Raw genomic sequence first — 16236 nt, 5'->3', positions numbered from 1 at the left:
TTTAGATAAGAAAAAGAAATAAAAAGCATCTGGATCGTAAAGGAAGAAGGTAACTACCCCTATGTGCAGATGATATGATCTTACATATAGAAAATACTATAATTCTGTCGGCACAGTGTTGTATGCCTGTAATCTCAGCAACTCAACAAGGCTAAGGCAGGAGAACTAAAAGTTGGTGGTCAGCCCAGACAATGTAATAAGATCGTGTCTCAAAAATAAAAATAAAAAGTGCTAGGGATGTAGTTCAGTGAAGAGTGCCCCTGGGTTCAATTTCTAGTTCTGCAAAAAGAAAAAAGAAAACAGTATGATTCTACAAAATACTACTAGAGCTAATAAATGAGTTCAGGAAAGTTGCAGGATATGAGATCAACATACAAATATCATTGCACTTCTATATACTAGCAATGAACAATCAGAAAACGAAATTTAAAACTCCATTTAAAATATCAAGAAGAATATTTAGGGATAGATTTAAACAAAGAAGTGCAAGACTTCTACGTAGAAAACCATTACTGAAAGAAAGTAAAGAAGATCAAATAAATGGAAAGACATATGCATAGATTGGAATATTGAGTCAATGGAATGCTTATCAAAATTCCAAGATATGGACAACCTGATCATCTTAATATTCATGTGGAATTGCAAGGACAGAGAACAGTCAAAACAATCTTGAAAGAGAAGTGGAGGACTCAGATTTTCCAATTCCAAAATTTCTACTTTTCCAATTTTCAAAAGTTAGTTAGAGGTTAGAGGGTAAAACAGTGGCAAAGTGTATGGTTAGCATGCTCAAAGTCCCAGGTCCAATCCCCAGCATCCTTCCAGTACAAAACTACATTAATCAAGACAATACAGTATTAGCATAAGGACAGATATATAGGACAAGGGAACAGAACTGAGGGTCCAGAAACAAATCTGTACATTTATAATTAACTGATTTTCAACAGGAGTGCTAATACTTTTCAAATGGGGATAATCTTCTAACAAATGCTGCTGGGACAACTAGATATCCACATGTAAAGTATTAATCTGGACCTATAACACTGTATGCAAAAAATAACTCAATGAATCAAAGACCTAAATGTAAGAGCTAAAACTATAAAACTCTTTTATTAAAAAAGATGAAAATCTACTTGACCTTAGATTAAGCAAGTTTGTTTAGATAAGACACCAAAGGCATAAACAATAAAAAAAAGATATATTGGATTCCATCAAATTTAAAATTTGTGCACCAACGGACATGCCCTAGTTATCTAGGGCTTCTGTAACAAGTTACTGAACTTGGTTAGTTGAAAAAAAATCCAGATTTATTCTCACCCCAAATTTATTCTCACTCCAAAGAAGATATACAAATGGCCAATAAACACATGAAAACATGTTCAACACCATCAGTCACTAAGGAAATGCAAATCAAAACAACAATGAATTATCACTTCTCACCTATTGGCATGGCTATAAACAAAATGATGGGCCATAACAAGGATTAATGAGGATGCAGAGAAATTGGAACCCTCATACAGTTCTGGTGGGGAATGTAAATGGCGTAGCTACTATGGAAAAAGTCTGACAGTTACTTGAAGTTTAAGCACAGAGTTATCACATGACCCAGAATTCCAGTTCTAGATACGTACCTCAGAGAACTGAAACCATAAATCTAAACAATAACTTGTATGCTAATGTTAAAACCAGATTTATGCATAAAAGCTCCAAAGCTGAAATAACCCATATATCCATAAACTGATAGATCAACAAAATGTGGTACAGTCATATAATGGACTATAATTTCACCATAATAAAAGTAATATTGTTACCTGCTACCATGTGAATAAATCTAGAAAATATGGTGCTAAAAGAAGACAGTCATAAAGGACTACACGTCATTATGAAACTATTTATATGAAATGTTCAGAACAGGCAAATCAACAGGAGATCCCAAGTAGATTAGGGCCTGGCAATAGGGAGGATAAAGTGGAAGACTGACTGCTGATGGATTTTGTTATGGTTTGGATATGAGGTGTCCCCAAAAGTTCCAGTATTAATGCAGGTATATCAGGAAGTGAAATGATTGGATTCTGACAGCTATAACCTAATCAGCTCAACCTAGTTTGAATGGACTGGATGGTAATAGTAGACAGATGGGGCATGGCTGAAGGGGTGGGTCACTGGGGATGTGTCCTGGAAGGATGCATTTTCCCTGTGGGCCCTTCCTCACTCTGTGTCCTGACCCTGTCATAAGCTGAGCCGTTTTCCTGCACTGGATCCCTCCTCCATGATGTGGTATCTCAGCTTGTGCCCACAGCAATGGTGTTGGTTGTCTATGGACTGAAACCTCTGAAACTGTGAGCCCCAAATAAACTTTTCCTCCTCTTGTTGGGTAGTTTGGTCACAGCAACAAAAAGTTGACCTAAAATAGAAATTAATACTGATAAGTGGGTTTGTTGCTATAACTGACTTGACTATGTGGTTCAGAAACCTTTGGAAATGGTTTGTGAAAGGAATTTTGAAAAGTTTAGAGATGCAGACTAGAAAAGTTTTAGAATGCTATAAGTGGAGTTTAACTGGTGATTTTGGTGGGAAATCAGAAGACCAGAATGGATGGAGCTGGGGTTGTGGCTCAGTGGTGGAGCACTTGCCTAGCATGTGTGAGGTACTGGGTTCAATTCTCAGCACCACATAAAAATAAAATAAAGATATCATGTGCACCTACAACTAAAAATATTAAACTAAAAAAATCATATAAAAATAAATAAATAAATAGAATAAAGGTATTGTGTCCATCTACAACAACAAAAAAAAAAAAGAAAGAAAAAAAGAAAAAAAAAGAAAAAGAAAAAGAAAGAAAAAAAAGAAAAAAGAAAAAGTAGAAAAACAAAAGAAAACCAGAATGGCAACACGAATGCACACTGTGCTCATGAGGTTTCAGAGGGAAATCAGGACTCTAATGGGAATTGGACTAGATGCCACTAGTGTTATATTCTAGCAAGAACTTGGCTACATTTTGTCCATATCCTGAGACCTTATGTGGGGCTAAATTTAAAAGTGATGGACTAATTAATCTGGCAGAAGAAATTTCAAGACAGCACAGCATTTGATCAATGAATATTATTGGCAGCTTTTAGCTAGATGGCAACAGAAAACAGAATTAAAGGATTTTAAAAACTTGAAGTCTGGTTAGAAAAGTGCTCGTAAAGCTGAGGCCAAGGAAAATATGCTTGTTCAAGAGATTACAGACCCTAAAGACATATTAAGTATTTTGCATAGAGACAATCAGAAACATGCCTCAAAAGCATTTCAGGAACTGACAAGACCATACCCACCTTCTGGGTGTAAAAGTAAAAATTCCTTTGAGAAGAGATCATGGGGGGTGCCTACTGCTTGCACAGGAGGGCCCAGGAAGTTGTTTCACCATACTGCAGGTACTCAGAGGTACCTGCAACCATGATACCAGGGGGCCCAGATACCATGTGATCTGGTAGTACACCTCGGCATCATCAATGTGGTGCTGGTTCTGCAGGAATGCAGTATGCTTGAGTAAGTAGTCATGGAGGTTACTACCAATATTTGAAAGAAGGCCTAAGAACCCAGGCAAAGTGCAGCAGTCCCTGTGGGCTGTTCCTTGAGAGGGTGATACATGAAGCTGTAAAGGTGAGGCCAAATTACTGAGATGGAGACCTGAGTAATTAAGAGATGCCAATAATGTGAACTGTCTGCCAAGAAAAGTTGCTGACTGCGGAGAGAGTCACGCTGCCCTACAACTGGTTAAGTCCAAAGGGGTGGGGCTGCCCAAGGCCTTTGGAAATGACATCTGGAAGCCATGTGTTCTACATGCTATACAAGGACTTGTTTGCTTGACTGGGTTTCTGCTCTTTTTTTAATTTTTTTTTTTTTGGTACCAGGGATTGAACCCAGAGGTACTTAACCATTGAGCCACATTTCCAGTCCTTTTGTTTATTTTTATAATTTAGAAACAGGGTCTTGCTAAGTTGCTTAGGGCCCTCATTAAGTTGCTGAGGCTGCCTTTGAACTCAAGATCCTCTTGCCTCAGCCTTCCAAGATGCTGGGATTACAGGTAGGCACCACTGCGTCCAGCCCCATCTCTTCCTCCCTTCCTCCCTTTCTCCCTTCCTCCCTTCCTTCCTCCCTCCCTTCCTCTTCCTCTCTCTCTCTTTCTCTTTCTTTCTTTTTTAGTTGGGCCTTTATTTTTATTTATTTATTTATTTATTTATTTATTTATTTATATGTGGCGTTGAGGATCAAAACCAGTGACTCGCATGTGCTAGGCAAGTGTTCCACACTAAGCTAGAACCCCAGCTCCCCCCCATCCCTTCTTTCTATGTACCTATTCCTTTCTTTCAGAATGGGAATGTTTACTTGGTAACATTATGTATTAGTTGTATACTTGCTTTCAGTTTTTACAGGGAATCATGGCAAGGATTTGTTTTGGGTCTCAGGAGACTTTGGACTTGAACTTTTGGATGCTGCTAAGACTAAGAGACTTTAGGAGATGAACTAAATTCATTTTGTGCTGTGAAATGGACATAAGCTTTTGTGGGTCAGGGCTAACATATTATGGTTTGAATATGAGGTGCCTCCCCACAAAAGCTCCTGTAATAATGTAGGAATATTTGGAGGTGAACTGATTGAATTGTGATGGCTGTAACCTAATCAGTCCATCTTAGTTTGAATGAACTGGAGTTGATAACTATAAGCAGGTGGGCGTGTGGCTGAAGGAGGTGGTCACTTGAGATGTGCCCTAAAAGGATGCATCTTCACTCCAGTTTCCTCTCCCTTTCTCTCTACTTCTTGACCTGCCATGAGTTGAGCAGCTTTTCTCCACTGGGCTTTTCCTGCCTTACATTGTGCCCAGAGTAATGGATTCAGCTGTCTATGGACCAAGAGCTCTGAAACTGTGAGCCCCAAATAAACTTTTAGCCCTTTAAGTTGTTCTTGTTGGGTATTTTGGCCACAGTGATGAAAAGCTAACTAAAACGGATTTATTTTGGGATGAGGAAAATGTTCTAAAATTAGACTGTGAAAACAGTTGCACAACTATGTCAATACACTAAACAACCTGAATTATTTACTTCAAATGGGTGAACTGCATGGTATATGAATTATATTTCTATAAGCTGTTAAAAAATGTTAAAAAATAAAAAGACATATTTCATATTAGCACAAATGAAAAGAAAACTGCTGTGGCTATCTTAATATTGAAGAAAATTTCAGAGCAAAGAATATTACCAGAGACAAAGATCATTCATAACAAAAGGAGATCAATAAGTCAGGGCATAATAATCCTATCTACATATGCTCCTAATAACATAGCTCAAAATACATAAGCAAAAACAAATATAATAGAACTACTAAAAGAAATAGTCAATCTACAATTACGGTTAGAGATTTTAAGATTCCTCTCTCAATAAATAATAGAACAGATAAGAAAATCAGTGAGAATACAGAAGACCTGAATAACACAATCAATTTGGTCTATTGTGCATTAATACAGCACTGCACCAAAACAACAAAACATTCTTTTCAAATATACATAGAATAAATACCAAGATGGACTATATTCTGGGCCATATAACAATTTTGATAAATTGGAAAGCATTTAAATTATAAAAAACTTGTTCTCTGATCACAAAGGAATTAAATTAGAAATTAAGAACAAAAAGAACTGGGCACGGTGGCCCACACCTATAATCCCAGCACCTCAGGAGGCTGAGGCAGGAGGATTACAATTTCAAAGCCAGCCTCAGCAATGGCAAAGTGCTAAGCAATTCAGTGAGACCCTGTCTCTAAATAAATACAAAATAGGGTTGGAGATGTGATTCAGTGGTTGAGTGCCCCTGAGTTCAATACCCAATACCAAAAAAAAAAATCACGGAAAGGCTGGGGTTGTAGCTCAGCGGCAGACCACTTGCCTAGCACCTGTGAGGCACTGGTTTTGATCTCAGCACCATATAAATAAAAATAAAGTCATCGTGTGCATCTACAACTAAAAAAATACTTTAAAAAAAATCAGGAAAGCTGGAGATGTAGCTCAGTGGAAGAACATAGGTTCAATTCTCAGCACAAAAATCAATCAAACAATCTATCAGAGATGCTCTGAACACTAATTAACTATCTGATATGAAGAAATGGCCAATAATTTTTTAAGGTGTGATAATATATTGTGGTATTGTCTAAAAGAATTTGTATCCTTTTAGAGACACATATTGATTTCTTTAGAAATGAAATGACATAGTGGCATCAGCTTCAAAACAGACTGAGAAGTAGGTTTGGCTTTTTTTTCCCCCCTATTGGGATTGAACCCAGAGCCCCTTTATCACTGAGTTGTATTCCCAGTCCTTTTAATTTTTAATTCTGAGACACAGTCTTACTAAGTTGCTAATGATGGCCTCAAACCTGAGATCCTCCCGCCTCAGCTTCCAGAGTTAGTGAGATTACGGACCTGCACCACCACACCTGGTTATGGTTTGGTGATTGTGAGGGGGAGCTTGTAGGGCTACAATGAAACACAGGTAGCCAAGATTGAATAATTGCTGAAATGGTTTGTATGTTATTCTACTTTTGTAGGTTTTGAAAATTTCCATAATAGAAGTCAGAAAAAAACCTTTGACTTACTAATCTCACACTATTCTGCCGGACAAAATATACCATTATTTCAGCTTTAATACCCTCTTCTTAATAGAGTAAGGGTCTTGTCCTAGGGGTTAGGGATGGGGATTGAACCCAGGGCCTCATGCATGCTAAGTATGTGCTCTACCACTGAGTTATACTCTCAGTTCCAAGGAATTTTGTTTTAAAGAAAAGTCACAGCCTATACAAAAGAATACCAGAGATAAATAACTGCAACCAAAATAACAAGCTGTCACAGAAGTTGTGTTTTGAAAATTTTTGTGAAAATACCACACCTAGTTCATTTTAGGCCAACATTCTATTTAGTAAGGAAATATTCAACATAAAAATAATAAATGAAAAAACCCAAAAGGCAAAAAAAATGGCATCTAAACCATTATTTTGTCTTGGGATATTTTCAATTATTTACTTTTGTCTAAAGGTAAACTATTGAGAAAAAAAAAAAAAACAACCTAACACTTTGATTTTACATAAATTCAATTAATTACTTAGAAGTAAACTGAATTTGGTACCTATAAGTTACTGCTGTTACTAAGCATTACAACTACAATTTAAGATTTAATAAAAATCTTTCTAGAAATATATAATGATTTTTTTGTTTTTGTTTTGTACTGAGGATTGAACCTAGGGACTCATGCAACTATGGGAAGTGCTCTACCACTGACTTGGAGCTACATCTCCCCCACACACCTTTTTTGGAACAGTCTCACTAAATTGCCCAGGTTAACTTTTAACCTGCAATCCTCCTGCCTCAGCCTCCCCAACTATCTGGGATTGAAGGTGTATAACACCATGCCCGTTTCCATTTGTTCTTTATGTCACTATTTCCTTCCCCCAGATGTGAGAATTACTACAAAGTTTATGGAAGGGAAAGGTAGTTAAAAACTGAATTGTAATTTTTCTTAGTTTTAGATATTAAAAATTGAATGGAACTTAAGATCACACATATAAAAATATTGAAATGTTTTAATTGCTTTTGACTCATATCTACTTCAAATATAAACCCAATTGAATTTCTGCCTCTAAATAAATGTAGTATCAGAAACATACAATAAATCACAGAAATAACAATGTTTAGTTCTACCTGAAAAAGATCCAAAGAGGCTTCCAAGACAACATTAAGACTGCTGCTCTGTTGACGGTTTTAGGGATTTCAGAATAAAATAGTGTATTTTCTCTGTTTTCACCAGACATGGCTAAAAGAAAGAAAAAAAAAATCATTTATTATTATGTTTTCAAATAGCATTCTCACTACAATCACAGTAGTAAGTACATAATGCCTTCTACACACTGCAATATTTTATACTTGGTGGAACCTAAAATAAATGTTAATATGTAGGATATGCAAGTGCTATATGCCTTGGAAATTTTCTTCAGTAAAAGTGGAAGTTTCATAGAAAAATGCTTAAGTTTCATTTTGATATTCAGGTCTTAATTCCCCTCAAAACAAAATAATCATCAAAGCATATAAAGTGATATAAGGAGAGTAAAGACAAATATCATTTTTAGAATTTTAAAACAATTTTAGTTTGTTACAAGTTGGCAAGAGACTTATGAAATTCCACTGTGAAAATTCAGATTACTAAATTTCTTTTTTCTGAATTATCTATTTGGAAATATACATAGATCTAACAATTCTAGCTTTCCTTCATTATAATAGTCTATGATTATAATCATTAATAAGGCCTTTGATGTTTCAAATAAAAGTATATCTTATAATACACTCAGAAACTACAACTTCATACTTACCAAGATAATAGATCCTATCTGAATGAGGCCCATCTGGATCATTCCTCTTCACAAACATAAAATCATGTGGTGCTTTGGCCATCATGTAGCCATGATATTTTCTGGTATCAGCAAGCAGTTTTTAAGCTGACTCCAGGAATATCGCTCAACATAAAACGGCTCCAATTTAGGCCGATCCTGTGATTCAATATTCTCCTCACACTCTGCAGTCTCGAATATCTCAACACCCAGCTGTTCTGTTTCCATTGCTGCTGCCATGTTTGCATTTTCCTAGAAAAACAAGGCACATGAAGCTCTTTACAGGGCTGTCTTATATTATCAGAATGACAGTATGACGGGCAAAACCAAATAAAATCATGAAGAAAAAATGCTTTTTAGCATAGTTGCAATGAAACCTAGTAAGCAATAGCTCCCATTTATCTGTGCTCGTTCAAAATGAGATTATTTAAAAAATTGAGGTCATGTCAATTTCACAGTGGCTATAAATCTCTATGGGAACTTTTATAATAAGGCTCTCCTTAGATATCTCTTGCCAAAATTCCTTTTTCTTTCCCACACTTGAAGGAAACAGGCCATATGCCAGTTGGCTGCTATGCTCCACCCCAGAGCATGTCAATAGTGAAGCTAAATATGCCAAGGGAGGTTGTTTTTTTTTTTTTTTGCATTTAAAAAGGTAACACATTTGACAAATGTGAATTTCTCCAGCAGCAGAAATAATCACAACCAATTGGAACCGTAATAACATTCTCACAAAGTACTTGTAATAATCTTCCTAAGGTACTTACCAAAGAAAGTGAAAATACTGTTTCCTTTTAAATGGAATTCTAAACGACAAAATACTTAACTGGCTGGTATGAGTCTTTTGTGCAACCCTAGACATCACTATTAAATATACTTAAGGTGACTAATATTTTAAAGAAACTTACATGACTATGATATACATTATAGAACTTTTGCTTGTTTAAATGAGAAGATACTATTCTTAAGTGGTTTTAGTTAGTTGATGTAGAAAGAATTTAATATCAAAAATTTTGACAAAGTTTGAACCCAATTTCTAGTTCAACCCCCAAAGCGCTAATATTTCACACATGGTTATTTTACAAATGTCAAAAATATGTGGACTTGGACACAGTTAAACTGCACTTATGAAATCAAATTTCACATAATTACTAAATCTTTCTAAATGGCCATATAAGACGATGCATTTTTTTAAAAATATTTTTTAGTTGTTAGTGGATCTTTTTATTTTTTTGCTGAGGATCAAACTCAGGGCATCACACATGCGAGGCAAGTGCTCTACCACTGACCCACAATTCAGCCTAAATGATGCATTTTTTGAAAGCTCATAACTTTGAGAAAAAGTTATTAGCAGGTATGGACTTTGAATTAGTCTGTTAGGTATGCAAGACTGGCATGCAAATGAACGAACAGTATGCCTAGGATACTGTTATTTTCTTGCTACCTTGAACTGTATTACCATTTCAAAGTAACAGTAGCAGAAGTAGACAGAAAACTCATTAGTTACTTTGGGTAGACTTATATTATTACAACTGGGCATTCACATTCAACAATTAAAATCCAAAACTGCCCTCAGCTGAGGATTAAGTCAGTTGGCTCAACTGGTATGTAGCACACTGATATTTGAGGCAGTATGTAACAGTGATGGTTATTTGTCCATCTAAAAGCTAGTGGAGGCCTGTTTTCTACCAAATGGGTCAGTGAACCTAGTTTTATATCTAATGGAGGGAGGGACAAGTGAAAGAAGCTACACAAATTTTGCTCATTTTCCCATGTGTTAAATTTAGAATTTGGTCTTCAAAACATTGCTTGCAAGCACAGAACAGAGAATCTTAACAGGAAAACTTCACAAGTCTTATGCTCAGCTTCTTGAGTCATTACATAAAAGTTGCAATAGCCTATCTTTGTTAAAATCATTGGATATTTCTAAATTGTACTAGCTTCCTAGACTTGTTTCTCTCTCTACACATACATGTGCACACTATAGAATTCAAATGACATTGTGCTGTATGTTTACAGTCAATGTTTATTCTGTCCTTTCAATGTTAGACCTGGCATTTGGTAGTCATTTACACAAATGTTTAACTGATTATCTCCAGAACTTCCTAACATCTTGTATAGAAATACATTCTCAAATATATAGCCTGAATTTTCTAAATAAGGTCAGGCATAGTCTCTACAAAGTGCGAACTTTTCACTGCCCCCCTACCTCTTCACTTAAGGACCTTCCCTGGTGCCTATCTGATTGTATTTTCATCTGCTCAGATCTCTTCCACATTCAAAGAATCATTCTCAAGTGCCCCAACTTCAAGCACAGATCTCTCTGCTCATCCTGCTCCTCTTCTCACAGGAATTTTTTCTTTTCTCACCATCCAATCCTGCTCACCAGGATAATATGAGATCTTGGTCATTATTAAAATGGACCATATGTAGTCAAAAAGATTATAAACAGTTCCAAAATAGCACTTAAAGCTGATAGAGAACTTTTTGATAAATTCTAAAATTATTTTTTCAGATATGTATAGCCCAATTTATTCAAAATAGCCTAACAGTAGTGTAAATCTGGATGTTCAAACATTAAGGGAATTATGGAAGATTTAGAAAGTTATAAAGGGGGGCTAGGGAGATAGCCTCAGTCGGTAGAGTGCTTGCCTTGCAAGCACAAGTCCCTGAGTTCGATCCCCAGCCACCGCAAAAAAAAAAAAAAAAAAAAAAGTTATAAAGGGCATACACAGGTGAGGTTACTAGCTACCAGTATACATCAGTGGTAGAGCTTTTTGCAGACCCTGGAGTGAAGGAATCACCAGCACGGTCAAAAAAACAAAACAAAACAAAACAAAACAAAAAATCAGATGTGAGTTGCCATTACAAAGTCTCAAAAATGGCAGGTATAAAATTTCTATGTGCCTATTCCTGTGACTCTTTTTATCTACCAATGTCATAGTTGAGAAGAGAAATCAATCAGTAGAATGAATAGTAAGAACTATAGGCCATTTTTTGCAGAAAGGGAACTAACTTGAATTTACTAATTAAGATTTTTCCATAAGATAATGTCCTATTTAAAGTGCATTCCATTTTTCTTTTCCTTACCACAACACTGAGAATAAATGAAATGGGCAACTTTTCCTGGAAAAAGAATCATTAAGCTTGTTGAAAAAAAATCTGATTACAGATGTTACTTTGTAACAGTTTTAATTCTGGGCTCCCATAGCTCAAGTAGGTGATGCGAGAGAGGTGGTGAGAAAAGTGGCAAGTAGAGAGAAAACTGGGTCTGCTAGCACAGCAACAACAGGAGATGATGTCAAGACACCTTCCCATAGTAGTAAGCCCCCCATTCAAATAAGGATGTTGTTAGAGAAGAGCTAAAGGGCTCTTGAGTTTGGACCCATTCAAATAGTATTCCACAAACAGTCGCCCATTTTTAAACACGCCACGCCTCACCGAAGCCTAGCTATCTCACTCTTCAGGGTCACACTCTTCAGGGTCCACAGTGACTTGAAAAAAATCTTGAAAGCAACGAATGAGTAAAAAGAGGAGAGGTACAGCAAAGAATGCCGAGAAGGGCGACTGGAAGGATAAAAAGTGTTAGGGAAAGTGTGAGGACGTTGGACAGGAGAGTATCCTGCAGGCGGTGGGTGGAACAAAAACCGACCTAGAGCGAAGCAGTAGGGCGAAGAGAACACCAGCTGGGAAACCAGAAATCTGAGTCCCAAGCCCATCTGCCACGGTCGGACTTTAGGCAAATCCCTTCGCCTCTGTGAGCTTCCGTTTCCTCATCTGTGAGCACGGACAGGACCCGGCCTCCCAACCCCAGAGAGGCTCAATTAAGATAACGGACGTGGAAGTCCGGAGGGCTGCACCCAGCGCTCAGGAGCGCCGGGCGAACGTTGGCTGACTCGGAATCTGAGCCTCGGCTTCCTCTTCCGGCAAGTGGGGCCCAGCCACCGGCTCAGCCCCGCGCGGGCGACTCCTCGGTGAGGCGGACAGGGCCCGGTGGGCAAGGGCACAGGCCTCGCGGGCGAAGGGGAAAGAGAGGGCGGATCCGCCATTCCCCCCCGGCCCCGCCCGGACAGTCTGGCGCGCGCTACGGAGCGGGCCTGCGCCCGCTTCATGCCGCGCCGCCTCCACTCCGGCCCGGGCTGCAGCAGCTTCCGCGCGGCGGCCGCCCGTTGCAACACAGGCGGCGGACGCGGCACTTAAAAGCTGCGGACGCGATATTTAAAGCAGCGGACACGGTACTTAAAGGCGCGCGGCCCCCGACACTTCCGGTTCCTCCAGACCCGAACCTCGGACTGAGGAAGGCGCAGCCGGACCAAGAAGGACGCCGCTCCCTGCTGGGTGGGGTTTCTCACCACAGTGCAGTCTAGGGGCGGAGGAGCGAAGGAGGCGCTGGGAAGGAGAAGGGTGTGGGAGAAGCAGAGATGAACTCCAGAAAGGGCAACGACTTGCTTCAAGTCACAGGACGAATTGTGAACGAACTCTAACCATTCGTTCCTTTTCACTCAACATATTGAGAGCCTGCTCAAAGTAGACCAGAAATCCCTGAAGTGAGATTAGATCAGGAAGCGAACCGGGAAAATCTCTGCCCCTTCTGGAGATGATACAGAGAAGAGACAAGGCGTTGGAGAAACGAGTGCCACATAGTGTGGCAATCCGAACTTGATTCAGAAATGTGGTTCTCATATTAGTGATCTCCAGGGGTCACTCAACTCTGGGCCATGGTTCCTTTATCTGTAAAAGGAATATAACTCCCATCTCTTACATTGCAGTTAAGAAAACTATCACACTAACGTATAAAAATGCATCTGGGCGCAGTGACGCGCACCTGTAATCCCAATGACTCAGAAGGCTAAGGCAGGAGGATCACCAGTTCGAAGCCAGCCTCAGCAAGTTAGCAAAGCCATAAGCAACTTAGGAGACCCTGTCTAACAAATAAATATAAAAAGGGCTGGGATGTGACTTAGTGGTTAAGTGCTTCTGGGTTCAATCTCCAGTACCCCCCCCCCCCAAAAAAAGCAACAAGGACCCAAGTTGACTTGATAAATCAGAACCAGAACCAGAAGGCAGCTCTCTTAACCCACAATTTCTTTCTTTGTCTACACTATACATTGGCTAAAGAACAAGACAAAGGGGAGCCTAAAGAAATGACTAGGAAAATAGTAGGTACAGAATGAAACAGTGGAAAAACTGGGCCCCCCTATTTTCTATCATTACAAAGAACTATGTGTCATAGTGGTGGGCCATTAGAATTTATATAATAGCACTAATAAAGGTCCATTTGGTACCTGTTCCACTCTATAATATGTAATTATTCACTCTGAAGTTAATCAAGCCTTCATTCAGCTTTGTTTTAAGCTCCCTAAAAGAAAGGGCAGTTATTTTCTCTGGGTATCCCCTATGAATTTTCTCTCAGTGACCAGAGAGCAGATTTTAAGGCTTTAAATGCACACATACATACTAACAAAATACAATGAAATACCTTGCACTTATTTTTGTTCATCAATATGCATTTACTGAATCTCTACCATGTACTATCACTGTTTTAAGCAATGAGGCTACAAGTAGTGAATGAAAAGGAAAAAAATCCCTGTTGTGGGCAGTTTACATGCTACTAAAAGGAGATATAACCCTCCTCCCCTGAGAAACAAACAATATGTGATTTCATGAATTAAAAAAAAAAAGAGCCCCAAAAGAAGTAAAAGACTTGCGTAAGTCATATGGCTAATATGGATAATCTAGATTTGAATTTAGATTCTTAGTTTTCAGTCTCATTTGTTTTAAAACCCTCAAATGGGCTGGAAGTGTAGTTCAGTGGTAGTGCACTTAGCATATGTGAGGCCCTGAGTGCAATTCCAACACAAAATAAACAATTTTTCAAACTCTGAGAAAGCTGTAGGCAACATCTTTACCATGGCCCCCTAGCACAGAGTCTGTCATGAAACACTTCCCCTCTCCTTGCAGTTTCTTAGAAGTATGTAACTTTCTGTTCTCCTCTTCACAATAGTGCTGCAGAATATAAAAACCACTAGCAGCAATATAGGAATTTGACTGTTCACTAATGGGGTATCCCACAACTCACACTGCAGTCATCTTGCCTCTTTTGTTTCAGCATTATTTTTTGGTGTGTAGGACAAGGACCTCAGGGAGCTGGAGACTTTGTGTATTCTTCCTTTTGCTGTATATGTAGTAACAAACTGGATGGAAATGGCTTGTTTTGTCTTTACCAGTGATCAGTTAGGCCTGACCTTGCCCAAATCTTTTTTAAAATATATTTTATAACTCTTTGTTTATTTTTTAAGTGGTGCTGAGGATCGAACCCCGTGCCTCAACATGTGCTAGGCAAGTGCTCTACCACTGAACCACAATCCCAGCCCCAGACCTTGCCAAATCTTATATGGGTGTGTGACAAAGTCTAGCTTGCTTTATGCTGCTCTACATTGTTGGTATTCAATAGGAAAAGGCAAGTTACCTAGCATAGGAGGGTGGGAATAAGGTAGCACAGCAGGACTGAGGCAGTCTTCCCTGCAGCAGACTCACACAACTCACAAAGCATAAGACACAGTCGTATTCTAGCAAAAAGACAAACCAGGTAAGTGTGAGTGAGAGGTAAGGTGGTAGGTCAAGTGAGAACCATTCCTGGGGACCCTGGCTGCATCCTGAAGCCAGGGCTATTTCAGGATATTGAGTTAAATATCATCCAGCTCCTTTTTCTGACAACTTTACACACTGGGTCTCCATCAGAGATCAATTGTCCCTGCTAGATCCAGCAGCCCACAATCTCTAGGCAGTGGTACGCACACTTTGTGTGTGTGTGTGTGTGTGTGTGTGTGTGGTGTTTTTAAACCAAAGACTCAGTGATAGGAATGTAGCTTAGTAGTAGAATGTTGCCTAACATGCATGAGGCCCTAGGTTCAATTCCTAGTACTGCAAAAACAAACAAAAAATGGGAGTGATTTAAGGAATGATTGAGTTTAATTATTTTATTTCACAGAAAAGACAACAGAAGTCCAGAGAGAGAGAGCATGACCAAAGTCATACAGCTGCTTATGGCAGCTTCCAGATGGAACTCCCAATTAATCAGTAAAATGTACCGATTTCTTCCTGGATTTAGAAAATGACCCAGACCGAAGGAAGAGAAAACTTCCTTCCCAGAGAGGCTTGCCAAAGCCTTGTGGACAGTATTATCTGTATGTACTTCCATCTAACAACAGCAAGTCTTCAAATTTGATTTTAGTCTAAACACAACTTTCTGACATCATTAAAGACAAATCTACCATTACTCCACCACTCTATCATAACTTTTTTGTTTTGCATGCACGAGCAACATTTTCAGGTCACATACAGAAGCTACGTACATTTAATTTTCTTAGTTTTTCTGTAGTTCAGTCCAACTTGTATTTATAAAACCCATTCACCTAACAGTAGAAGTACAATTTTAATCCGTTCTAGGCAAACACATTCAATTCAGGATCCCTCTTGTTGGAGGGAATGATAACCAATCCCTGGTTCATACCAGAATCTCCTAAGATGTCCCTGTGTCTCAGTTATACTGGATTAAATAGTATCCCACTCCCAAATTCATGTCTATCCATAACATCATAATGTGACCTTATTTGAAGTAGCATCTTTGCAGATGTAAGCAGTTAAGATGAGATCGCATCGGAATTAGAATGGATCCTAAGTTCAATGACTAATGTTATTATAAGAATCCATAGAAGACCACGAGACAGGCACACAGAGAAGACACTGGATGGTGGTTTCCATAAGCCAAAGAATACCAAAGATTACCAGCAATCATCAGAATTTAGGAAAGGGCAAGGGGGGTGCTTG

At 38.6% G+C, this 16236-nt stretch overlaps 1 protein-coding gene across 1 annotated transcript in view; it reads right to left on the bottom strand.

Moving 5' to 3' along the window:
* Dpp8 (dipeptidyl peptidase 8) overlaps nt 1-10754 on the bottom strand; it is a 56437-nt gene extending 45683 nt beyond the window's left edge. Inside the window, 5 exon segments of the mRNA XM_047539699.1 lie at nt 7724-7740; nt 7743-7835; nt 8389-8511; nt 8514-8658; nt 10616-10754. Coding sequence (XP_047395655.1) covers nt 7724-7740; nt 7743-7835; nt 8389-8511; nt 8514-8658; nt 10616-10684 — 447 coding nt within the window. The 5' untranslated portion in view covers nt 10685-10754.
* Nucleotides 10755-16236: the final 5482 nt, after the last annotated feature.

Source organism: Sciurus carolinensis, chromosome 2, assembly GCF_902686445.1.
Source record: "Sciurus carolinensis chromosome 2, mSciCar1.2, whole genome shotgun sequence".
In the NCBI taxonomy this organism is placed as follows: Eukaryota; Metazoa; Chordata; class Mammalia; order Rodentia; family Sciuridae; genus Sciurus; species Sciurus carolinensis.
The sequence above is the reverse complement of the archived record's forward strand: the minus strand, read 5'-3'. Positions and strand labels throughout refer to the sequence as shown.